Below are 25,872 nucleotides of genomic sequence, written 5' to 3'. Positions count from 1 at the left end.
TATGCTTTGGGATATTGCGGAATCTTAAGCCCATCCTAAAGTTCTTCGACCATCAAACACGACAGTTGGTAGTACAATCAGCCATTTTTTCGAGGCTGGACTACGCAAGTTCCTTGTTGGTAGGTGTAAACGTAGCGGAGAAAACAAGACTGCAGCGAGTCCAGAACGCTGCAGCCAGGGCACTGACTGGCCTTCCCCGTCATCAGTCTGTGACCAACACTCTCATGAAACTCCACTGGCTTCCGGTCGAACAGAGGATCCACTTTAAGACCTTGTGCCTCGCTTTTAAAATCCTGAAAATGGCCTCTCCACCTATGCTAAGTCCTCTCATTACAACATATGTCCCCCGGCGCACTTTGCGCTCAGAGGGTCAGAATTTGGCAGTTGTCCCCCGCATTAAGTTAGCCCGGATGGGGGGCCGCTCCTTTCGGTATCTTGCGACCAAACTCTGGAATGCTTTGCCTCCACAGATTCGCGATTTGTTATCCTTTAGGAAAGCCATCAAAACCCCTCTCTTTTGTTAAACTGTTCTGTCATTGCACGCTCCATCTGCAGTGGCCTTTCTTCTCCGCTGGTAGAAAGCGCCGGGACGCCCCTTTGCTGGGGCAGCCGTGCGCTATACAAACGCATATAACATAACATAACATAACAGAGCCTGGAGGAGGCTGGGCTGGGCCACCCCTCTTTCGTCGCTGTTTTTAGGTAAGTCCGCCCTGCTTCTTCACTGCCTCGCTCTCTCCTTTTGCTGTGCATGCACCCAGCATCTGTCCCTTGCCTCTCCTGCACCTGCTCCCCTCAGAAGTTAGCCTACCTGCTTCACTCCCCAATGCCCCCAGCAGGCCTTGTCCCTCCACACAGTTAAGTTGTCTCCAGCACCTTTGCCTCTTGCCCCCTCTCCCCATGACGGGTACCTACCTTGAGAAGACCCTGCCACCCCCTCCCTTTAGCCCCCATGTCCCCACAGCAGGAAGACCACAACATGACCACGCAGTGGATGCACGCACGTACCTAGGCCGCACCCAGCGCCAGGACCCCAACCCCTGTAATGCTATAGGCAATTATACTTTGTGAGATCGTGTATTGACCATTAACTCCATTGTACTCTAACTACACTTTGTGAGCACTGTTTCATCTTGTGTCTGCGTGACCTTTCAGCAGCAAATGCAGGTAGTGGCAGGTTATTTGCACCCTTAGATTGTTTATGTTTCACACTTCACGGAGAGAGAGAGAGAGAGATAAGCTGTTATAATTGACAGTGTGGGATGCATGCAGTGTCCAAGGATGAGAAAGTGAAGAATTCTGCCTCAGCTCTCATCGGAGCCTGGCCAGTTCCGGTGAGTGAACTCGACGCAGAGAGTGTAGCCAGCATCTACTGCACAGATGAAGCGAGGGGGAACTTCTAGAAATCTTTCTCTGGGTTAGTAAAGAGTATAAAGGCGGAGACCTCAGCGCCTTGACAGGAACTCTCTTGGGAGTGGACGCGCTGCCCAGGGCTCTTGTGCCCGGTTGAGACCTCCTGACTGAGACTGTCAACAGGTTCCCCCTCTCCTGATGGCAAGATGATGCTAAACAGACAGCCAGTGAAGTACTTCAAGTTCTAATTATTACTCTTGTGTACATACAGCTACTTTCCTTTATATTTATTCTTGTTTATTATTGCCTTTTGATATATTTGAACTTGCTGCAATAAATATGCTCCTTTACTTTCCAAAGGTGTGTTGAGCTTTGTCCACGTTGTATTTTGGTATTTTGCGGTGTAGAGCTCTATTTTGAAAAGTGTTCACATTGAGTCTTGGTATTTTGAAGTCTTGCCTAGGTGCTCTGGAGAGAAAAGCAAGACAAACTCCCATGGACAGCCTCCACTGAACTTCAAAACAACTTTGAGCCCCGAACCCCGGACACCAGGAAAACAAAAACTGCACCATGCCTCCCCCCAGGACCGCCTAAGGCCCTTTTTCCTGCCGGAACTGCTGCTTCACCTGCACCACCGAGGAGACCACTCCACGCCTCTCCAATCAGCCACACTGTGTCACACACACCCACCAACAAGGCTGATGCCAACACCTCTGGAAAGATCAAATTGCATACTAATCAACGCATGCTCACTCAGAACACACGCCACGGAAATCTGGGACACCTTCACATCTCACGCCCCGGATGCTGTCTCCATAAAAGAAAAGTGGCTGAACCCCTCATCTACTCTGGACATTGCCACAGCTACCCCCGACGGATACAAGACGGCGCACCAAGACCAATTCAACAGAAAGAGCAGAGGCATCACCATAATCTACAAAGAGAGCCTCCAATGCTCAACCACAAAGAGGACTCCACCCCCTTCATTGAGCACCTTCACTTCCTACTCCATACAAACGGCAAAACCACCATCAGAGGCACAGTTCCCTACAGACCTCCAGGAAAAGTTCTGCCTTCTGCAAAGCAATCCCTGACTTCACCGCCCCTTTCGCTATCAACTCAAATCTGTACATATTCCTAGACCTCAACTTTCACCTTAAGAACACCAAAGACACCAACACGGCTGACCTCCCTGAAAGCATGGAGTTCTTGACGGCTTTGGGTTGCATTGAGTGTAACATCAGGCACGCATTAACCTAAAGGAACTCTGAACACCGCTACCCTGTAAGCCCGAATTATACGTCTTCACCCCTCCCTTTGGGTTACAATGATTAGTTCCCCAGGGAGGTGCATACCGACTCCCTTTCGGATTTTTACCATCATGGTTGCCTGGACATCGTTACATTTGGATAATCCGCATTGGCTTCTATGGGCGCCTGTGACTGTTTATTCAGTATTGCCCCAACCGACTCCTTTTCTGGATTTTCACCAAATGAAATATATAAGTGAAATATTTATATAATTTGAAGTATCTTTGTGGTGTTTTTGGTACTACAGTTGGGGTACAGGAAATAAATGTCTTTTTATTTTAATTTTTTCAATTCAAAACCAATTGGTCTCACCCAACAAAACATTTTGTAGACTATATTAACTTCAGACTAAAGCAGATAGTCACCGAGCCCACCCACACCGCAATCTTCTCAGCCAGCAACAGAGTAAAATACACCCACACGGAAGAGTTCACCTGGACCAATCACTTTGTCATCTCGGTACTTCCCAATATCCCCACTACCATCAAACAGAGCAGAGCTGGAAAAATGTATGATGAAAAGAACCGCATGACTAGCTGGCAGGCTCTGATCTGCACTGGGGTGGCTTATGGAGTCGGAAATTCTGGATTCATCCTTTTCAATATGAGAAGTGTTATGTCCCAAAGAAAGGACAGTTTGCTTGAGAAAGAATGTGATTTTTCTCTCCTATGGCATATTTTGTTTGTTGTGGGATGATCTTTAAGGAAACTGTTCTCTGTCAGGGAACGTTCCTGAAGGGGAACGGCAACATCTCATCATATCTTTGAAGGCTTCCTGGTGTCATTTGAGGTATTTAAAAGGTGAGGAATCTGCAGAAGGAAGTATCTATCAGATTTATCAAGACAGAATAATAACCAACTAATACTCATCACATGGACTACAAGAAAGACTCTTGGATTTCCATTATTCATTTAATTATCCTAAAGCACTTGTAAAGCATATGTGTCAGTTGTTGTAGTGGACGTCTTGTCATTCAGACAAAATAAACTATTTCTGAGGCTACAGAACTTGAATAGTACAGTACTAACATATGGAATAGCATACTATCTTAACCATGACACTTATATTGGCTTGATGCAATAAATTAATAATGAACTCTCACCTTGGGCTCTCCAATCCTCATTCATTCCCACAAATTGACATTCTGAATCAAGTGTTCAGGAGACAAATTTATAGTGGGTTGTGAACGTTCTAGTGAATTTAGAAGACAAAGTATCAAAACTCTATAAGTCAATGCTATATTTGCATAACTGGTAAATAAATTATATGCTCAGTAAAAGTGACTGCCCTGTACAGTGACTAACTACAATAGGTTTTTAAGACACACATGGCGCTCCACTGATCTTTCATGAGTATCAAATTCTACTAACACAATGCCATTCCATTTCCTTTATAGGTCAGCTTGATTCTGATTCTGTGATACACTATCAAAAGTGGTATTTAGATGACAGAATGTTTTTGATTTGTATACCTCTGCTATCTATTGAGGAAAACCAAACAAATGAGGATCTAATACACAATCTGTTTTTTTTTCTACTCCTGGTTTACACAAAAATAAGTTGTTTTCAGAAGCAATTTAGTGTTGTAAATATATGATCAGCTGTGCTTGTTTTTATTTTTTTACGCAGGTTTGTTTACTTTATTTCCCTTACTTGGCACTGAGTTATCAATTAGCTGTTAAGATGTTACCAGATGCTCAACAAAGTAATTAAACTAGAGCTGAAACATATAAGATTACTTGGATGAGAATGGTGTGTTTTGTAATCTAAAATCTAGCCATATCTTCAGAAAACACTACAATAGTGAAGTAGGCCAGGGTGATAGGAATTACTTAATGGGCTGATCACATTCAACAAGCACTTCTTTCAACATTCATTAGTCTAAATCTGCTAAATGCTCTGGATATTTTTGCTATTCTATTATACTGTCCATGACAATCAATAACAATACTGCAAAGCAAAAGGAAATGCTACTTTTAATCCTACTTATGCTTTGTAGTATCTTAAGGGAAGTCAAACAACCCCCCACCCCCGAATTACAAATGAGTAAAGCATACTGCTCTAGTGGTCCAAGTTAGGCTTTCAAAATGAAATGATCCTGTGGAGGACTGTGTGTACAATGTACAACATGATATGAAAGGCCCTAGAGCCGTAAAGGATCTATGTATGTTCTCTATGATGTCTCCCTATGTGGCTGTAAGTTATTTCTCATTGGACTACAATGTGGTATGATGTATACTGCCTTTTCTAAACATAGATGATCACATTTTTAAGAAGGTAACGTTTCAAAGAATGTAGCCTCGAAAAAGCTGCTGTATATGTAGCAACAGTTTGGTAAATGTCACATTTCGATGGTTTAAATTATGGGGTTTGCATTGTACAGGTGTTCAGGCGAACATATCACAGTTTATGAGTAAAATGAGGCTGAAAATGCGGATGGCATAATGGGGAACTGTTAAGCATCACTAGAGTTTTCCTAGCAAGATGGAAACATACTTCAGAAGTCTTTACTGATCTCGTCATTAAAGTTAGAATCCAGGGTCTGACGGAAATGCCACAAGGACTGCTTCATTTAACCTGGTAAGCTTCATACCATTGGAGGCTGGAGAAACCATTAATTTTAAGATTGATTACTCTGATGCTTTATATACAGGAATCCAAGGAAAGATTCTATACAGACTGCAGCAGACCCAAAACGTTGCAGATTTTTGCCTTATATATCATATGGGAGAAGGGCTGTGTGAAGGATGTCCATAAAAGAGACAATTGCTTTAAACTATGTTGCTTGGCCTATAAATTCATCCACAGCATGTGTTGAACTTGGCCCTCTTGGCAGGGTCATCCCTGAACTTTTTGCCTTCCTCCAATACTCTCTCTGACCTGTTTTTGTTGGTTTAATGACTCTGGGCACTTTACCACTGCTGACCAGTGCTAAAGTGCTGACCAGTGCTAAAGTGCATATGCTCTCCCAATGTAAAATGTAACTGTGATTGATTTCCATGATTGGTTCATTGGATTTACTGTCAGTCCCCAGTAAAGTGCACCAGGAGTGCCAGGGCTTGTAAATGCCAATGCTGCTAGTGGGCCTGCAGCGCTGGTTACGCCACCCACAGAAGCAGCCTGTTAAAATGTGACTAGGGTCTGCCATGGCAGAACCTGCTTGCAGTCTGGTACGGTCATGCTGGCTGGGCAAGTGCACACACTTGCCAGCCTCTAAACCTTCCCTTAACGTCATATTAGTCACCCCTATGGTAGGCCCAAGGGCAGGGTGCATTGTAAGTGTAAGGTAGGACAAGCCCTGATATGTGTGGCATGTCCTAATAGTGAATTACTGCCAAATTCGTTTTTCACTATTGTAAGGCTACCTGTTTTCTTAGGCCAGATGAGCTGCTGGAATTATTACAACCTATAATCCCAGCAGGCTCAGGGAACATGGTAGAGAGTCATGTTTAATATGCCTGAACTCAGAATAATAAAATACATCTTTTAGTAAAGTTTATTTTAATATCCTGTGTTTGCAAATGCTACTTTTAGAAAGTTAGCATTTGCTTGCCTAATCATTTCAGCCCGCCTCTGCTTGGATGTGTATCTGACTGTCTGGGATGTGTGAGTGACAGGGCTGGGGGATGACAGGTGGTGAATGCAAGGATTACACCTTAGTGGGAGGTAGGAGTGCCCCTGGACTCTTAATAGGGCAGTGCTCTGCCACCACAATGCTGGCTCCGCCCCCTGGGGAGCGACGGATGACTCAGCCGGCACCTGGCCCAGGAAGGGCGAAGCACTGTCATCAAGGTACTCCTGGCTGCCCCTGTCCACACAATGCTGGCTCCACCTCCTGTGGAGCGTCTGATGTGCCTGCCCCTCACACTGAAAGCAGAAGCCAGAAGTACACCCAACAAGTGCTCAGAGACTGAATGAAGTTATGCAAAGGCAGCCCTGGCCTGAAAAGACAAAAGAAATGCTGTATAAAAGTAGGAGCCCTGCTCCTTGTAAATCAGAATCCTGTTTCCCACAAAGAACCTCTGCCCGACTAGAAGGAGAAGAAGACACTGGAAGGACTGGCCTGCTGCTTGCCTTGCTGAGAAAGGAGAGGAGAAGACTTTTCTAAAAGACTTTGCTGACTTGTGCTTGAAACTTTTCTCCAAGGGCTTGATTGAGCTTGCCCCCTGATCTGAACCCCAGGACTAGTCGGTTCTTGGGGCCTTTGCTCGTTCTCCAACTTCGAGCCCTATGTGCCTCCCGCTGCAGGAAGACTGCGCCCCTCTTCGCCCCCTCCTAGGGCTGTGGCACTCAGGAGCTTGCCTGCCTTTAACCCCGTGAGAGCCTCGCTCCGATCGGAGTCGCTCTCTGCCCCCGGGCTAGGCGGCCTGCTCCTCTACCCCTCGCCTGTCAATAGGAGCACGCTGAAGCGCTCTCGCCCCTCCCGCCGGAATTCCAGAGGCGATAGTGATATACGCCGGGACCCACAGCCCGCACGGACCATGCCCTGCCGTCCCCGCTTCGCCATACCCGAGTGTCTGCAAGCCGCGCCGCCTCCCTCGTGGAGACCCCCAGTACCGTCCTACTGTGGGAGTCGGGGGCCGCGCCTGCTTGTGTGCCCGCACCCGCTGACGTAAAGGATCCGAAGGCACCCCTGACCTGAACGAGTCGCACTGCCGTGTACGACTCGTCCAATCCGTGAAGAAACTGCACCATTCCTGAGATCTACCCGGGCTAGGGGCCCGCAACGTTTTATTTCTCCTTTTGCGCTGCGCTAGCTCCGGCCATCGTAAGCACATTGTCCGTGCAGCCTAGCGCACCCGGCCTCCCAGTTCCCCGCCTCCCTACCTGACCGCACTGCAAACCGCACTGCCGAGCCCGGCTCGCGTCTAGCTCTGTCCCCGAGCCGCTGGGAAGAGCCATACGCGGTGTAGGCGTACTCACGCCCGATGCGTGAGCCGCGGTAGGGTCCGGGTCAAATTTCCTCAAGGAGAGCAAGGGAAGCGCTGCGAAGCGCACCGGAGGCCCAGGGCGAGCCTAAGGTCCCCCGAACTGGTGCAAAGAGGTGCTTTGGAAGTAACTGAAATTGAAAGAACTGTAAAGAAGTGATTTTACAAGGAAATCCACATTTGAACTTGAAACTAAAGAAAAGCTTGCCTATTTACAATCTGTGGCCCAATCAAAAACGTTATTAGTCTAGTGATAAATCCAACTGCTCAAATATATATATATTTTACATAAAGGAACGTAATTTTTTACAATACCTGCCTGGTGTCCATTTGTGGGGGGATTAGTATATGTTACTGTGTGTGTTATTGCAAATGCTTAACTCCATAGCGCCTGAAGAATAGCCTTGGCTGCTCACGCCACGCACCTAGAGGGTGAGCAAGGGTAATTCTAAGGGGTCATCCTTCGCCCTGACTTGGAGGAGAGAGTCCCTGCTTGTCACAAGTGCATACTTGCGCCAACCAGAGACCCCCAATTCTAACAGCATGGTTGTTGTTTATACCCCCTTCAATCATTTTAGGAGCCTTGGAGCAAATCTTTTACCACAGAGCGATCTAAGCTGCAAAGAGGAATGGCATATCTCAGTCCTTGTTGCAAAGAACTGGAATAAAGAATGTACGACATTGTTGGCTAAAGAAATATTTATTTTTAGAGTGAATCTCTTCAACATTTCCTGAATGGCTATTGTAATCCTCAACATTGTTTATTCAATCCCGGTCCATGCCAATGCTACAGATGTACGATGACTAGTACTTTCACCTCCAATGGAATACGATACTATATAAATACTGCTCACAGTATTGGCTTCCAAAAGGATATTGACAAATCATCAATGAGTACAACAAGGAAAAAGAACAGAACAACCTGGAAGGTAGGCGAAAATTATTAGATTATCTTCAAAATAAAACATTTATAATTCAACAGAACAAAAATAACAATAACAACATAATGCTGAGATGTACAGTTGATAAAACATTTACCTCTCGATGAAGACTGCTGTAGAGAGTCATTTTTGCTTTTCAAGTTCTTGAGTAGCTGCATGGACTTTCCAGCCATTATGATCTGCTTGAGCACTGGCTTTAAAAACGATACCATGGTGTCCTGTCTGCTTGAGGGTGTCTGGTCACTGCCTGAACTGCCACTGGCATTATCACTCATTTTGTCTTCATTATCTGTTTTTCCTGAGACGCTGTATAAAGTGTAGGTAGCATGCCAAAAATCTCGATGATTAAATGGGACATCCTTATTTCTATTAAAAGGAAAAAGTATTAAGGGAAAATATATAACTTATGAGAACTTTAAGTAAGAGGTATAATCTATACCAACAGAAACTATTCTGGAGAGGACTTTAAAATGTTTATTTAGGAATACATATTTTTGAAATCCTTTTCATATCCTCTGACCTTCAAGAACAGTGTTTGGTAGTATAGATAACACCTATAATTTAGATCTTTGATACAGTTACAGTTGTAAAGGACACCTTTTACTTAAATAATTTTAAAAAATCAACCAAAGGGTTAGAATATTTACACAATCATATTGCTATTATTTGTTTTAAATGAGAAATATTTTTCTAACCCTACTAAAAATAATATTTTCAGATACAGTTGCATTTTGTGGGTTGTAAACATTTTTGAAATGCACTAGATTATTAGTTTTTCGACAGGGAAAGAAAAGTTGGGGTTTTAAGGAAAACCCTATGAAAGAATTATAAAACAATTAACAATAAACACAATCAAGGAATTTGTCCTCAGTTGATTTGTACTAATAGTTTATAATCAGACTCTTTAGCAAGTAATACCCAATCTTAATAACTGCAGACAATAGAGTTTATTAACCATTAATAAGGGTTCTTAAACTCAAAGAAGGATTAGAGAGAAATTAGTTTAATTTCCGACTTTGCTGGAGCCTCCTTGATTGTGTATTTAAACAATGGTATTTCAGCTCATCCGAGAATATTTCCGTTAAGCTCAAGAATGTCAAGGAGGCTACAATGCAACTATTAAACTAGTTACCCCGAAACTGATCCCAGGATGCTTGTTTTTGGTCCAGGGAAGACCTGGCTTGACAGTTCGGGCAGGACGGTTCCCATGAGGCACAGGGTAAAAGAATGATTTGCATATAGCTGGGTCTGAATTGGGGTGGCAAAGTGAGCTAAAGAACGATGATGGATTCAACTCAGATATGTGCCGGGGGTGAGTGTCTGCACAGTTTCAGTGCTCCCTCCGTCATCTCTGTGTTTGCTTAAAAAAAATTAACCTGACCTTATGTAATATAATCTTGGGGTCATGTAAAGTGCTCCAATGCCCTTGGGCAGTGTTCACATGATAAAAAATGGCAATATAAATATATGCATTTGGATCACAAAATGTACCACTAGGTCTTGTTTGAACACAAAAATGCGGCCTTGCCCTGTATTCGGCTGCAGAAGGGAGTTTTCAAATTTGCTAAAAGCACTGGTATCAACACCAAGCTTTTTATGAACCCATGTGACTTTAGTGAACACATGCCACACACTCCAGCGCTCCAGTCTGAAAAGTGTTCCAGCTCCAGTGCAGTCTACCATCTGCCACTTTTATGGGCAAACCAATATCTTGGCCACAGTCAGATAAAGATATTCTGAAATAACATGGTTAAGGTCGTGACATTTACAAACAACTGCTGTTACAGTGGACATAACAAATTGTAAAGAGTATGTCTTTTTTGGTATTTACAGCATTTTGAGTGTCTACTATTACATAAAAAAATCGTTCCCACCTCATGTCTTAAGCTAGGTGCGTTTCAAAGGTTTGTCGTAATAAACAATGGGACATGGTTCTAAAAAGTTTGGGAAGCACTGTTCTAGACTCTTCTCGGGTTTCAGACAGCAGGTTCAGTCTTCTCTAGATCAAAGGTCCAGGAGTGTTCTCAAGAGGATGCTTGGAGATGCCACATTTATGCCTGGTGCACGTCTGAGGGTGGGAATGACCCCTAGGGCCTCCGTAACCAACGAGGTAAATTTCCCATGGCTAGCCCTACCCACTTTGGGCATTTCCAAGATGGCAGAAGTCTTCGAGCACACTAAAATTGGTCTCTGAGGGCTTGAAGTGTGTGCAGAGACGGTACTATGGTAATCCTTGTGTCCTCTCATATCTAACACTAACATCCAGTTTTAGATAGTCCCTGTACCCCCAACAAACTAAGAGACAGAAGTCTGGTAAACCAACACTCAGCTTTCAGCAACCAGACTGTGAATACACAAACATTGTTTTGGCGTTTTGTTTACCTCCTTTGAAGTGAGCCCCTAATGTCATATGAAAACCCCCAGCAGAACTGTCAGCAGGTCTTAAACACTCGAGCAGGCTTGATATTAACAAAAGGACAACTGTGCTAGAGACTGGTGGGTACAAAAGTAGGGTGGAGGCCTGGGTGTTATCTACTGCTATTGGATTATGACAGGGTGGGACTAATTCAAGTTAATGAAGCCCTTAGGCACAGCCCACAGGCCATCCTGTCAGCAGCACAACACCACCTCCTTTTGTTCCTGTCCTCGGTGCAAGTTCACACCTTATTCACATTTACTGAAATGCTAACTGCTGATTGGCAGAAGCTGGAGGGCAAATATGCAGATTTAGAGTCCAGGAATTCAGGTAAGGCAAAGGTAACTTTCTAAAAGTTACTTTGCCGTAATATCAAGAAAAAATCCACTTCATCAGGGAATCTGATTTTTAATAACTATTAAAATGATTGCTTGAATATTTTTCTAGCTAGTTCCATTCCAAAGATATAGTATTAGTGGTTAGTATTGCATCCGAATGTTTTCCTATGGAACGGCCAACCCTGGTATAGTGAAAACAACTTTGAGGGGCTAGTCACTGTAATGAAATGTTTAACATTAAAGCTTTTCATGGGCAACGATTAAATACCATATACCCTGCCTTTATAGGCACCAAGGCCTACCTTAGGGGTAACGTATTAAGTTGTTAAAAGGAAGATTTAAGGCCTGTCAACAGGGTTTAATTTGACAAGTCGAATCATCAGTTTAAAAACTGCTTTGCCAGGCTACAATGGTAGGCCTCGGTTGGTTTTGTTGTATCACTGCAGTGGGTGGCACAATGTGTGCTGCAGTCCACTGGTGACATTTAACTTTCCGGTCGTGGGTACACTTTTATGCCATATTCTAGGATTTGGAGGTAAGTTAAATGTGCCAATCGTACCAATTACTTACCTTCAGTAATGGTGTATCTGGTAGAAACGATTCTAGCCGCAGATTCCTAAACGTAAAATTATCCCCAGGCGTGAGACTGGATCGGGAAAACTGTTTTTGGCCACAGCATCTCTGCGTGCTTGGGGCGGCACGACGGGACTCCGCCCTGACGTCATCACGGGCATGACTTCAGCGAGGTCACATAGGCCCCGCCCCGGCGTGCTGACATCAGTTTGCTTCGGAAAACTTTTCCGTGCCACCACGCGGAGCCAGTGCAAACAAAAAACTGTGAGAGCATGGGAACAGTGTGCAATAAGTATAAAAAAGAAGAAAGGGAAGCAATTCCTGGTGAGCAACAGCACCACAAAAGGCAGTGTCCGCACTGCAGACCAGAACACCTATGACCGAAATAAGAAACATGGCAGCAGCCCACAGGACAGACCTACAAGGGAAGGGAGACACCCTCCCAGGAGACATAAGTACCCAAAGGACCTGCAACAAAAGGCAGCAGACCGAGAAGACCGCGGTCACAGGCAAAAACAAGAAAGGGGGAAGGTCCTACAACAGACCCCTCAAAGAACTCCCACCCAGGCGCGCAAAGGCCCCGCACGAGCAAGGGACCGAGCACCACCCTGAGACCTCCACCCACAATGACTGCAAAGGAAGGGGGAGCTCCAGAAGCAGGGGGACACAAAGGACACAGGAATCCATCCCCACAAGACCAGCCAGAGTGCGCAACCATTAGGAGGGAAACGAACAGGACAGCCACCCAAGGGAGATGAACACAGAAACGTCAACCAAAGGGGTTGAAGACACCCGGAGAGCCCACGCCACCAAAGGGAAGCAAGAGCAGAAGGCCCAACCGAGGAGGCAGGGCCCCCGTAGAGGCAATGCACCCAACGAAGACCCGAGCCGAAGGCCCAACAGGGCGGGCCCTCGCAGAACTGGGATGAAGGGCGGGTCGTGAAGTAATCTGCGGCTAGAATCGTCTCTACCAGATACACCATTACCGAAGGTAAGTAATTGGTACATCTGATAAAGACTACTAGCCGCAGATTCCTTAACGTAGAATAGATACCCTAGCCATACCCAGAGGGGAGGAGGGACTGCGAGGCGAGCCTCCTCAGCCCAAAGGAGCACAAAGCCCCAAAAGGAGATGCAGCAAGAGGCAAGGGAGGATAGAACGCCCCCACAGGGCAGGGTCCGCCGAATCCCGGAGGAGCGAAGAAGACTCCGCAAGAAGCTAACGGCAGGAGCCAGCAACAGAGAACACCACCTCCAGACCATCGAAGGGACCACAGAGCGGGAAGGAGCCTCACAGTAAAGACAAGAAGAGAGGAGGAGACAGCACACACCACTTCCCACTGCGGTGGGACACACACACCACTAAAGTGCACCGCCGGAACCACGGTAGAGGCCAACGGAAGGGCACATAGCCCTTAGAGCACAAGGCAAGCTAAGTCAAAAGAGACCAAGAAGAGGACCCAGAAAAGAAGCGGCCCAGAGGCACAACCCAGGACGAACCCGGGGCATCGGCTCACCGGAGCCGACACAAAAAAAGGGCAGAGGGAAGGCAGCAGTGCCAAAATGAGCCAGACCAACCGTCCAAGCAACACGTAAGATGGGGCCATCAATTAAGAGCCCACTTGGGGCACGACCGAAGGGCGCCCCGGATCTCGAGGCAGAGAAAGAAAAAGAAGAAAGGCCGCCCTAGGCGACATACAGTAACCTCGGGGAACCTTGGAACACGAGAGGGCAGACACCGCCACCCAACGGAGAAAAGAGACTACACAATAGTCAACAAGTACCCCACCTGGGATAGGACACGTCCCCAAACAGTACCAGGGGAAAAACCTCTTAGGGGTAAAACCCCTCAGCAAAGGAAAAAACTAAAAGGCCCGGAGACAGCACCGCATGCGGCTTACAAAGCATCCAAACGTACGAAAAAAGGTGAAGGGCCGAACCAGCAGCCGAAGGCACAGCAAGTACAATCTGACCTCAAAGCCCCCCCCCCCAACCGAAATTAGACACATATGTAACCCCCGAGTACTCGAGGGAAGAACCGGAATTGAACCACCACAGGGTCGATGGGCCGACCAGCAACCAAGCGCAGAAGGGCCAAGGAAGGGCCACCAAGGCAGGCTGCAACCAGAACCAGACTGAAACAAAGACAGCGCCCCAACGGAGCAAGGGATAAAGGTCTCCCAAGGAACACACCCGAACGTAGCACTGAACTCACAGAGGAGGAGGAGGACGGAGGCCTGCACGAAGCCGCTGAATCGCAGAATCCACATGGGTGTTAAACAGAACCACTCCGTCAAAGGCTAAATCGACCAATCGTTCCCAGATGTTTTCAGGGAAGACTCCATCTCGCAACCAGACGTGGCGCCGGAGGGCAACCTAACATGCCATAGCACGGCCAAGACAGTCCACTACATCCAAAGCGGAATGTAGAATGTACGACTCCAACTTGCGACCATTGATCCCCTGCTCCATCCGCGGAGAAGCAGGGCACGAGGGCCTCTGAGGAATCCCAGAGGGCAGCCGTAGCCTGAGCCAGAACACCGAGCGTGTTGAGCGCACGCAGATATGCTCTTGAAGAGGCAAAAACATTCCGCCCCCAAGAGTCCAGCCAATGGGCCTACCGCGACAGGGGGAACAACACCGAATGCAAAGATGGAAAAGCAGTCTGAAGGACAGGGCCCTGGGCTGAAGGATGGGAAGAAAAGCAAGCAGGCCCATGCGGAGCCTGGCGGTGGCGAGAAGCAATGGCTGAGGCACCGGGTCCCCTGAAGCAAGTCGTCCCCAGGCCCCCAAAAGGGAATCATGGAGCAACGCTTCAAACGGAAGCAAGGGCTCCCCCCCACCAGAGCCCTGGTGGAGAACCTCCAACAAATGGTCAGGAGGCACCTGCGCAATCGGGAAGCCCATCTGCAAAATCCCGGCAGCCCGGGTGATAGCCCGGACAAAGGCGACGCCCGACGGACCGCGCAAAGGCGAGAGCAAGTCTTTTGTGGGCGAAGGCTGCAAGCTTAGCCGCCTGTCCCCACACCCTGCCGGTGGAAGGAAAGGCCCACACAGAAGGGACGGAAACCCCACCGAAGAGGGAGGAACCTGAGGGCCCTCAGGAGGAGAAGAGACTGCGCAGGGGCGGCGCAACGCAAGGGACGGAACCGCAGTCTCGGAACCCGCGGCCGCAAAGACGGGGGAGAGCTAGCCCCAGAGGGCGCCGGAGAGAAAGTAACTCGCCGCTCGGACTCCGGCGAGGAACAGACTAGAAGGCGGCTATCGTCCGGAGATGAAGGAACGTCTGGTGAAGAGTCGATTCACCAACGCTGAAACGGCGCCAGAGGGACCGCAACACACGCTGGAGTGTCCTCTACCGGGACCGGCTCCACCACCGGCACCGCGTCCCCCCCTAGGGTGTCGGGCTCACCTTCACAACCATTTGTCGCGCAGGACAAGGCGAACTCGGCGAAGTCGAGCAGCGGCGCCGGCACAATCCTGAAGGGGCCCACCGCCGGTGTAGAGGGATGTGGGGAGGCGCCCCCCCCCCCCCGACCCGGCCTCAACCAGCGGCGCCAGACGGCCCGGGGAAGAAAGCCGCTGGCTCCAGACCGGCGCTTGCTCAGCCTCTTGGAAGGCATCCCCCAGTCCAGAAGGCAGAGGGGAACCTGGGGAAGAGCCCAGAGTCCCGGCGACCCCCTGGGATGCCCCAGGGAACCGCATAGGGCTTTGCGGCAATGCAGGGGTGCCGTGGGTCAAGGAGGGGGACCCCGAAGGGCCGCACCCCGGCAACACCACATCACCCACTCCCGAAGTCGCACAGTGCGGCGCTGGGTACGTATCCGCCGACTACTCCACGGACGGCCCCATACGAGGCGAGGAGGCCACAGAGGTCTCAGGGGGAGGGGCAGGCGGAGGAAGGCCTGCAGAGCCGCAGCGTAGGCCTCCATCGGAGCCCTGGGCGCCCCTTTGCTGGGAAACGGCAGATAGGGGGCCGACGTCCGAGGATGCACATCCCGAGAGGAACTTGCGCCCCCTGCCAAACGAGGACCAGGCCCCGGAGGCAGACTGGTAGACTTACCCACTGGCAAGTGACATCCAGGGGGCCGCAGGGGGCGGCGACGCAGCCAAAAGCGGCGATTCATTGACTCCTCCGGGGACAGACGCTGGGACGAGGCCGACAGAGACAGGCGGGCCAACAGCAGCTTCCTCCGGCGCTCCCGCCGGGACTTGGGCTTGAGCTGCTGGCATGATTCACAGTCCGTGGAGTCGTGGTGTTCGCCCAAACACCACATGCAGATGGGATGGGGGCCTGTCGCCGACATCGGACGAGCACACTGATTGCAAGTTTTAAAGCCTGAAGGCATTGTGCACAGTTCCCCAAGAAAAACGAGGGAAGGCATGAAAACAGGCGTTAACAGAGTAAACCAGATCCGTGTGGCACGCAGAAAAGAAGAAAACTGATGTCAGCGGGCGGGGCTTATGTGACCTCGCAGACATCAGGGCGGAGTCCAGTGGTGCCGCCCAAGGCGCGCAGAGATGCTATGGCAAAAAAAGAGTTTTCCGGATCCAGTCTCACGCCTGGGGATAATTCTACGTTAAGGAAAGTGCGACTAGTAGTCTCTATCAGATGGGTGTATACAGTCGGATAAAGGTATATCCTTTCACTGGTAAAGATAGACACAGAAAACTCCTGGCAGATTATCAAGGTAGCTTGTACTGTCTTTAAAATACTCATTCTGACCTGAAGACGTCAGAACCCAGCAGAATGATGAGGCAAAGTGTTGATAGCCAGTGTGTCTGTTTTCTCACGTGTCTCATTCCACTTTCCATTTTCTCTTACGGTTCAACATAAATTGTGGGAGGACAGTTGTGGATGCGGTGAGTGTTAGAAGAAAGCATCACTCGCATTAAATCCAGAGTAAAATGTTAATGCTTTCTGACACAGTGATCAGGAGCTCACAGCATCTGTGCACACAAGAACCAACGTTAAAGGCAAAGATGGTGTCTTTAAAGACTTATGTCCTTCCAAGAGTTGATATGTGGCATAGCCGTGGCTGGCTCTGCATCTATCGCCAGAGGCGTGAATTTCTGGAGAAAATGTCTAAATTGATGCTACTATCTGGAGAGACTTCAAGATAGGGACTTGGCAGGAAGAACTATATACTGAAATGCAACTTAGCAAAAAAATTGCAAATCAATCAAACCTAGGAGTGGCTGTTAAAAAAAACGAATACACTGGCTGATACGATCTTTTATCGATCCTGAATATAGATGGCATCCGTTAGTCGTGCATTAACGGTTTTGCTAATGACAACCTGTTCGATAGTGATATTCACTCGACCTGAAATCACATTCCAAACATAAAACATTTATAATACTATGTGACTTGCTCTCAAATTGGTTTTGTTTTCTCCTGCTTGCCTTTATCCATTTTAAAACAGATGTATTCCATTGAGCGGTATGCTTCGATACTCAAGAATATAATATACGTGAAAATGTGAACTTTGGTGTCGTTTAGATTTTATTTTATTGGTCTCGCTAAGCCAACTGTAGCTAACCAATGTGTTTTAAGTAGTGTTTGTCCTTGAAGCATTCTTATTTGAATACATCAAGGGGTGTTGAGGCGCCTAAAGGCATTTTTCCCATGAACTAGCAACACCTGCTAAGCGGGCTATTCTCATTGCGCCTTTATTTTCTCAAAATAGACTGTTTACTTTCCCCGCTGGTTGTCCCAGTGTTATCTGCATATTACCCGGTCATTCTACAACGTGAAGTACCACGTTCAATTATAGCACGAAAATTGTAGGTGAGTAAACAAAAACACTAAAAACTGAAATAAAAAAATAGGTACACCTCAAACATTTATAAAAGAGAAATAGAGGGAAAAAGACAGATACTGATAAAATATCCAGACTTTAATGTAGGCAAATCAAAAGGGACAAAGAAGCAGAAACACCTGTTGCTGGTTCCTCTGCTGTAAAATGGTATTGCGAGTTCCACTCAATCTTGTGAGTTCATTCCAATGGTTATGAAGTACGAGTTACTTACCTTTGGTAACAATGTATCTGGTAGAGACGATTCTAACCGCAGATTCCTTCACGTAGAATTATCCCCAGGAGTGAGACTGGATCCGGAAACTTTTTGCCACAGTATCCCTGCGCGTCGGGGAATGGTCGGCATCACGAGACTCCGCCAAGGCACCGTCCGCGCACGTGACGTCAGCGAGGTCACATAAGACCCACCCCGGCGAGCCTAGGCCAGTTTTCTTCTGAGAACTTTTCCGCACCAGAACGCGGAGCCATCAGACAAAACTGTTGGAGTATGGGAACAGTGTGCGAAAGAGCAGAAAAATTGGAAAAAAGGAATGGTGACGAACATCACCATGAGGAGCAGTGTCAACACTGCAGCACCCAAAGGCGGGGGAAAAAAAGGAAAGAACAGAGCACAGCCCTGAGCAACCACCCTGCCAGTATGGAGACAGCCCCCCCTGGAGACAGGGAACACATGCAAAATGTCATGACAACATGCAGCAGGACCACAACCCCAACCAGGAACAACAACGGGGAACCGGTGCCAAGACAAAGACAAACCAGAACTACAACCTTGAGTGCGACAACCCCCCCCCCCCCCCCCCCCCCCCGCCCCCAAGGAAAAAAGGGCAAAGGCACGGCAGGAGGGCCCCAACCCAGAAGGTCATCAGAGGGGCCAGCGCCCTTAGTAACTAAAGGGGAGAGGCTGGGAGGGAAAGGAGAGAAGGCAAGCTCCGATCCTGGACCAGAGCATAGGGGCACAGGAGCACTCGTAAACCCATCCTGCAATGCGCCAAAGAGGGAGAAAGGAACAAGAAACAAGACTTATCCTCCTGTCAAAAGGGAGAAAGAATGCACTCGCAGAAGGCATAGCCACCCACCGGGAGGCGAGTGCAGAAGACCAGACCAAGGTCCTCGCAGAACGGGGAGGAAGGGTGGGTCAGGAAGGAATCTGCGGCTAGAATCGTCTCTACCAGATACATCGTTACTGGAGGTAAGTAACTCGTATATCTGATAGAGACTACTAGCCACAGATTCCTTCACGGAGAATAGATACCCTAGCAATACCCAATGGGAAGGAGGGACTGCAAAAGGATCCACCAGCCTGGACATCACAGAGGGCCCTACAGGGAACCTGAGCCACGGACAAGGCGAAAAGCCCATCCCTCCCAGGCAAGAGGAACCCCTACACGCAGAACACCACCGACCAAAAGAGGGATGTCGGACGAAAAAGAAGACAGAAGAAGCCCATACATTCACAACAGGAGAGCCAAGGGCAAGACCAGAGAGGCCGAAGCACCCCACTCCATTATAGGGCAACAGAGCTTCCATCCAATGCCAGGACAAGGAAGAGGAAGAAGAAAGCCTAGAGGGCCCAAGGAAACCAGGGAAAAGAAGGCAAGCCCACCTTAGACGGAAGGCAACAGACCAGACAGAGCGGCGCCAACAGTAATAAGCCGCCAAAAGCAAAAAGAACAGCTCGGGGCCCCAAGAAGACCGAGCAAGCAACACCTGACAAGGGAGAAACACATAATCACCCCAGCCCGCAGGACTGGAGTGGGAAGGTGAGGAAAGATCCGGACACACCACTACGAGGGTTCCGCGCACACGGCCTAAAGAAGCAATAGCAACATACTTAAACGTCACGGAGAGAATGGGCCCGAAGGCGACCTGAACTCCCTAGCAGAATGCAAGCTATACAACAGCTACCACTACCCCAAATAGGGTAATTTAAGTCCAAAGACATCCTCTTTGGAAGAAACTTCCACAGCAGCGGAAGGAACGAAAGAGCCACGGGGAAAAAAACAGCGGAAGGCTTATCAAGCCGCCCAAGAGAAAAGAGAAGGCCTAATCTGAGGACCAAATCCGTACAGACAATTCCAGCAAAAACACACAGTCAACAAAAGGGGCCGTCCAGCAGCCAACGACGCCACAGTCCCAGCCAGGAGGACCCGAGTGGCCATAAAACTCAATCCACAGCAAGGGCAAACGGCCCAAAAGATGGTCCAGAACTAGTTCAAGCAATCACTGAGGGGGGGAAGGAGGAGGAGGAGGAAGCCGGAGCCCTGCCAAGAACCTTTGGATGGCGGAGTCCGCTGGGCCATGGAACAACAAGGTGCCATCGAATGGAAGATCAATTAGCCTATCCCGAACATTTTCAGGGAACACGCAGTCCCGAAGCCAAGCATGGCAACGGAGGGCGACTGAGGAAGCCATGGTTCTGCCCAGCACCTCTGAGATATCCAGAGTGGAGCGAAGAATAAAAGCCGCTAGTTCCCGGCCATCCAACGCATGATGCTGTAAGTCCACCTGAACAGTCTCCTGTGAAGCTGCGGATCCCAAGGACTCGGCCGAGTCCCACAAACAAGAGGTGGCCCTAGCCAACACACATACGGTGTTAAAGGCCCGCAGGGCACGCTGGTCGAGGCAAACATGTTGCGCCCCCAAGAGTCCAGCCAGCGAGCCTCCCTGGACGGCGGAGTCAACAGTGGCGGCAGGGAGAAAAAAGCAATCCGCAAAAGTGGACTTGAGGCAGAGGGGTGGAGGGAAAGCATGCCGGGTCACGCGGCGCCGGAAGGTGCCGGTGCAGAAGGTGTTGAGGCACCGGATCCCCTGAGGCGGGGCGGCTACAGCCCCCCATCAGGGATGAAAAAAGCAAACCCTCAAAGGAAAGCAACAGCTCCCTTTCACCAGACCCCTGGTGGAGATCCTCCAAGAGATGGTCTGCTGGAAAATGAGCAATCGGGTCACCAATGCGCAGAATGCCCACAGCTTTGTACACTGCATGAGCGAAGGCCGCACTCACATCCGTAGGGCCCTGCGGTGGAGAAAGCAGCTCCTCCGTGGGCGACGGCTGTAAACTATGGCGGCTATCCCCGAAGCCAGGGTGGGGGGGGGGGGAGTTGGTGGGCAAAGGCCAGACCTGGAAGTCAGAAGGGACTGAAGAGAGGGGGACCTGTCACTCCTCCAGTGAGCACCCTGGCCTAGGGAATGGCGGGGAGCCACCCTTCGATGACGCCAGCGATAAAGCCACCACAAAGCGACCTGTCACCGGGGAGGATGACACCAGTATGCACCCAACCTCCGGGGAAGAGGGAGCGTCCAAAGATGAATCTGCGACTCGACGCCTGTCTGGAGCCATAGAGTCCGCCGCCTGAGGCAGGACGGCAACGCCATCCGGCGCCAAAGGAGATGCCGGATAGGGCTCCTCTAAGCCACACCAATACAAAAGGGGCCCCCTGCAACGAATACGGGCAGACGTCAGGGGGAAATAACACTACTGCAAGGGAAAAAGTCCACCCAAACAAATCAAACAATGGCTCATAAGGAGTCCAATCATTTCAATACATAACATGGAGCTCACCAGGGGGCGACAGAAAGGTCACAGGGTAAAATGAATTTCAGGTATAGATGTATAAAAAAGAATTCTTTTCTTATAGTCCTCTAAGCCACACCACGCCGGGGACCGGAGCGGGGCCGGATCCGAAGTGGCCAAGGGGCGGCGCAGAAACGGCGCCGACTCGACCTCAGTCGAGAGGAGTGACACGAAGCCCTACGCCAGCCTCGGCCCAGCATGCTACGGAGGCAGCCCGGCGATCCATGCGGCGCCCCAGGGCCGAATCAACCTCCGACGAGGCAGCCGCCTGCATGGAGGGATGAGAAAGGCCCGGAGGAGGACGAGGGGTCCCCATCCAGCCTCGACCCAGAGCGGGACGAGAAGGGTCCACCGACCCTTGTGGCGCCGCCCGGTTCAGCAGCTGCCGGCGCCGTAGCGGCGTCACCTCGGCCTTATACAGGACCACCTTGTCCGAGGCCCGAGAGGGGCTCGGGGATGCGACCCGAGCCCCCGCGACCTCCCACGACACCACAGGGACTCCCGCTGGAGTTTGCGGCGAGGCAGAGGCGCCGTGGTCCGAAGGAGGGCCCCCGAAGGGCCGCACCCCAACAGCACCACATCCTCCAAGTCTGGAGCCGAACCAGTCGGCCCCGAGGATGGAGCCGCCGGCGATGCCGCGGAGGGCCGGCACAATGCAAGGGATCCGCTGATGCTCCTGTAGGGGAAGGAGGAGGAGACGCCAGTGAGGCCTGCAAAGCCGCCGCATATGTCTCCATCTGGACTCTCGACGCCCCTTCACAGGGAAACGGTGGATAGGAGGACGACATGCGGGGCCGCATCACACGCGGAGAGCCCAGGCCCCGGGCAGGCCGAACACCAGCCCCCGAGGACAAACTGAGACACTTACACTGCACTCTAAACACTTCCCGCTTACATGTGTAATATGTTACAGGCCACCAAACCCTTCGTCGAATTTTATCCAGTTCTTTAGTAACTTGGCTGCAGAGCTGGCGGTCAATCACGCCAAACTCCTCATCATAGGGGATTTTAATTACTGGCCACATGACCTACATGAAAACCCCTGCTCCAAACAATTCTCGGACTTAATCAATGGGCTGAACTTCTCAGAACAGATCAAAGTGGCCACCCACATCAAAGGGCATACCTTGGACCAGGTCTGGAGTCTAAGCCTGGACATCCTCGATCTCAGAGACTTCTCCTGTGCCTGGTCCGACCATTACTTTGTTTCCCTCTCCATCATCCAGCCGACCGCCACCGTAATCCACACAGCTGCTTCCATCATGGTCAGAAACTGGAAACGTGTAGACATTCCCTCCCTCTGCACGAACCTCACTTCCACCATTCATGCCTTTCCTAATCTTAATTACCTACAATGCTCACCTCATGTGCAGGCTGAAGCTCTCGATTCCTGGCTGACCCAGGCGAGAGATAACTTTGCCCCCCTGAAAGCCCTCAAAAGGAACAGACCCCCATGACGCCCAACTCTGGTTTACACAAGACCTTAATGACAAGAAACTCGCACTGCGCCAATTGGAGCGCAAGTGGAGGCTTCACTATTGCCCCCTTAAGAAAGCTTCCTTCCTTGCGGCCCTACAGGACTACAAAGCAGCCATTCTCTCAGCCAAATCTGTATATTTCTCTGCAAAAATACGGAGTTCAAATTGTAAATCTAAAACCATTTTTTCCATCGTGGATGAGCTGGTAAAACCTGATTGTGTCACTGCTAAAACCCTCCCATCACAATCCCTCTGTGACTCCCTCAATAGCTACTTTATTGAGAAGATCATCACAATTAATACCAGCATCCCCACAGTTGTCGCCCTACCTGATATCACTGTGGCTTCTCCCAACCCCGTCCAGTATCTCAAGTTCCCCACGCTCACGGAAGAAATCTTCTCCTCTCTTCTTAGGAAAATCAAGTCTGGTTCCCCCCAGGATAGCTGCCGCCCCCCCCCCCCATATTAGTCGGGAGATCTTTCTCAACATTCCTATGCGCCCCCTTTCTCTTTTGAACAACTCTCTATCCTCTGGGGTGGTCCCTTTCTCCTTCAAAACAGCTGTGGTTTCACCCATCCATAAAAAAACTGTAGCAGACCCCGTCACTCTCTCTAACTTCCGCCCAATCTCCCTCCTCCCCTATCTGGGAAAAGTCCTGGAGGCCTTTGTGGTTAACTGTCTGAGCACCTTCATTGAATCCACCCGCTTCCTTGACTCTCACCAAGCTGGTTTCAGGCCTCAGCATTCCACTGAATCAATTGCCCTGGCCGTCCACGAGGAGCTAAGAAAGGGGGCGGACCAGAACATCTCTCAGGCATTGGTGCTCCTGGATCTGTCGGCGGCATTCAACACCGTCGACCATACCATCCTCCTCGAACGTGTCGAGCACGCCGGCATCTGGGGGCTACCACTGAGATGGAACACCTCCTTTCTTCAAGATCGAGTCCAGGCAGTTTCCTTCCCCCCCTTCTCTTCGGTGGGAAAGCGTCTCACCTGTGGAGTCCCGCAGGGCTCCTCTCTCTCACCACTCTCTTCAACCTATACATTCGTCCCCTAATCGCGGAGCTTCAGAAAAAATCTGTGATCATCTTCAATTATGCGGACAATCTTCAGCTCATCTTTAACATCGACCCCTCCCCGTCTTCCATCCAAAACGTTCACTCCATCATGACCTTCATTAGTTCCTGGATGAACTCAAATCAGCTTAAACTTGACCCCGACAAGACCGAGTTAGTCCTCACTGGGCCCCAAGGCAACCCCTGGAACTCTCCTTGAGGGCTCAAATCAACTCAGTAGTATCCGTCTGCTTCTTCCATCTGCGTCGCATTCGGGAAATTAGCAGACTACTTTCCCATGAAGCTCTTGTTCAGATCACTCTGGGACTAGTTATGTCTCGTATCGACTATGCGAACTCCCTATATGTGGGCATTCCTGCATATCAATCCCAACGCCTCCAACTCATCCAGAACCAGGCAGCCAGGCTGATGTATGGCCAACCAAGATCTAGTCACACCAAGCCTCTCCTTAGGAACCTTTATTGGCTCCCAGTGGCCCAGCGCAGCCTCTTCAAACTTGGCTGCCTGATTCACAAAGTCCTCTCCTCTCAGGGACCTTCTTTCATCTCCTCCCTCTTACATCGCTATGTTCCCCACCGCGCCCTACGCTCCTCCGACTCCAATCTACTGACCCCCCCGCTCCTTCAGACGTAAGAAACATGGAGGCCTGAGATTCTCTACCCAGGCTCCACTCCTTTGGAACTCCCTCCCCATAGCACTCCACCTTCTTCCCTCCTACGCTCACTTCAGAAAATCACTTAAAACTTGGCTCTTCTCGTTAGCTCACGAATAGTTCTGCTCCGCATTGTACCTTTCAGCCCTCCCACTCCAGCGCCAAGAAACCGTAGGTGAACGTGCGCTCTACAAATCCCATTTATCATATCATATCATAATACCCACCGGGGAGCGACGCTCTCGCGACATCAGCAAAGGACAAGGACGACGAAGACGGCTGCAACTGCAATCTTCCGCCGAGGCTGAACGAGGGGATGATGCCGACCTTGAGAGACGCGCCAACTGTAGTTCCATGTGGCGCTCCCGCCGCGACTTCGGCTTCAACTGTTGGCACGCCTTACGATCAGTGGTGCCGTGATCCTCCCCTAAACACCATGTACAAATGAAGTGAGGGTCCGTCGCCGACATAAGACGCCCACACAAGGTGCAAGACTTGAAGCCCGAAGGCATTCGCACACTGTTCCTCAAAAATTAGCACAATGAGGGAGAAAAAGGGGGCCCAAACAGGCCCGAACAGAGACCGGAACCACGTTGCACACGGAAAAGGAAAAAATTGACGTAGGCGCGCCGGGGTGGGGCTTATGTGACCTCGCTGACATCACGTGCGCGGACGGCGCCTGGGCGGAGTCGCGTGATGCCGCCCCTCCCCTGCCGTGCAGGGATCCTGTGGCAAAAAGTTTCCGGATCCAGTCTCACGACTGGGGATAATTCTACGTGAAGGAATCTGTGGCTAGTAGTCTCTATCAGATATATGATTTCGTTTCCCAACTGAGCACCTACTTACTACACGTACACTACTATAATTGATGCAACTGGCCTCTTGGCACTGGGTCACTGGGGGGGTGCGATCTATTGCAGCCCATTTATGGCCATATTTACTAATAAAATATCAGCAAGTGGCAGTTGCACTTGCTTGCTAGAAGGGTTTGGCACCCTTGATACACCAGTGACATTTAATTTTGATTGAATGCTTTAGTAAATTCCATTTGGCTGTGCCCTAGTGAAACTTGAATATGGTCTTCACCTTTTTGATTGTCTCCTCTTTAGAGCCCATGCATAGCTGTCAGGGCCGGACTGGGAACCCAAAGCAGCCCTGGAAGATTCTGTCCAACTAACACCTGTACAGTCCATAGTGAGTGCAGAGAGAGAGAGCCTGACCACTACAAAGAGAGGTTTTAGGGGGGTCCTCCATCAAAGAAAATGGTAGCGAAAATGGCACATTCTACAGCATATTTGTCATTATATAGCCAATTGTTTTAGATTTTAAAACATAGTAAATGATGACCTTCGGGCGCACCAGTATTTAACTATGTTGGGGCTCTTTAATGATTCCCTCACTATCACCCTCCAACAGT

At 49.6% G+C, this 25,872-nt stretch overlaps 1 protein-coding gene across 1 annotated transcript in view; it reads right to left on the bottom strand.

Moving 5' to 3' along the window:
• The window catches only part of TUBGCP5 (tubulin gamma complex component 5), a 523,861-nt gene that overhangs the window by 220,878 nt on the left and 277,111 nt on the right, over positions 1–25,872 (bottom strand). Inside the window, exon 13 of the mRNA XM_086934193.1 lies at positions 8,629–8,897. Within this exon, the coding sequence (XP_086790319.1) occupies positions 8,629–8,897 (269 nt within the window). The remainder of the gene's footprint in view (positions 1–8,628; positions 8,898–25,872) is intronic.

This window comes from Lissotriton vulgaris, chromosome 8 (assembly GCF_964263255.1).
Source record: "Lissotriton vulgaris chromosome 8, aLisVul1.2, whole genome shotgun sequence".
NCBI classification, from domain to species: domain Eukaryota; kingdom Metazoa; phylum Chordata; class Amphibia; order Caudata; family Salamandridae; genus Lissotriton; species Lissotriton vulgaris.
The sequence above is the reverse complement of the archived record's forward strand: the minus strand, read 5'-3'. Positions and strand labels throughout refer to the sequence as shown.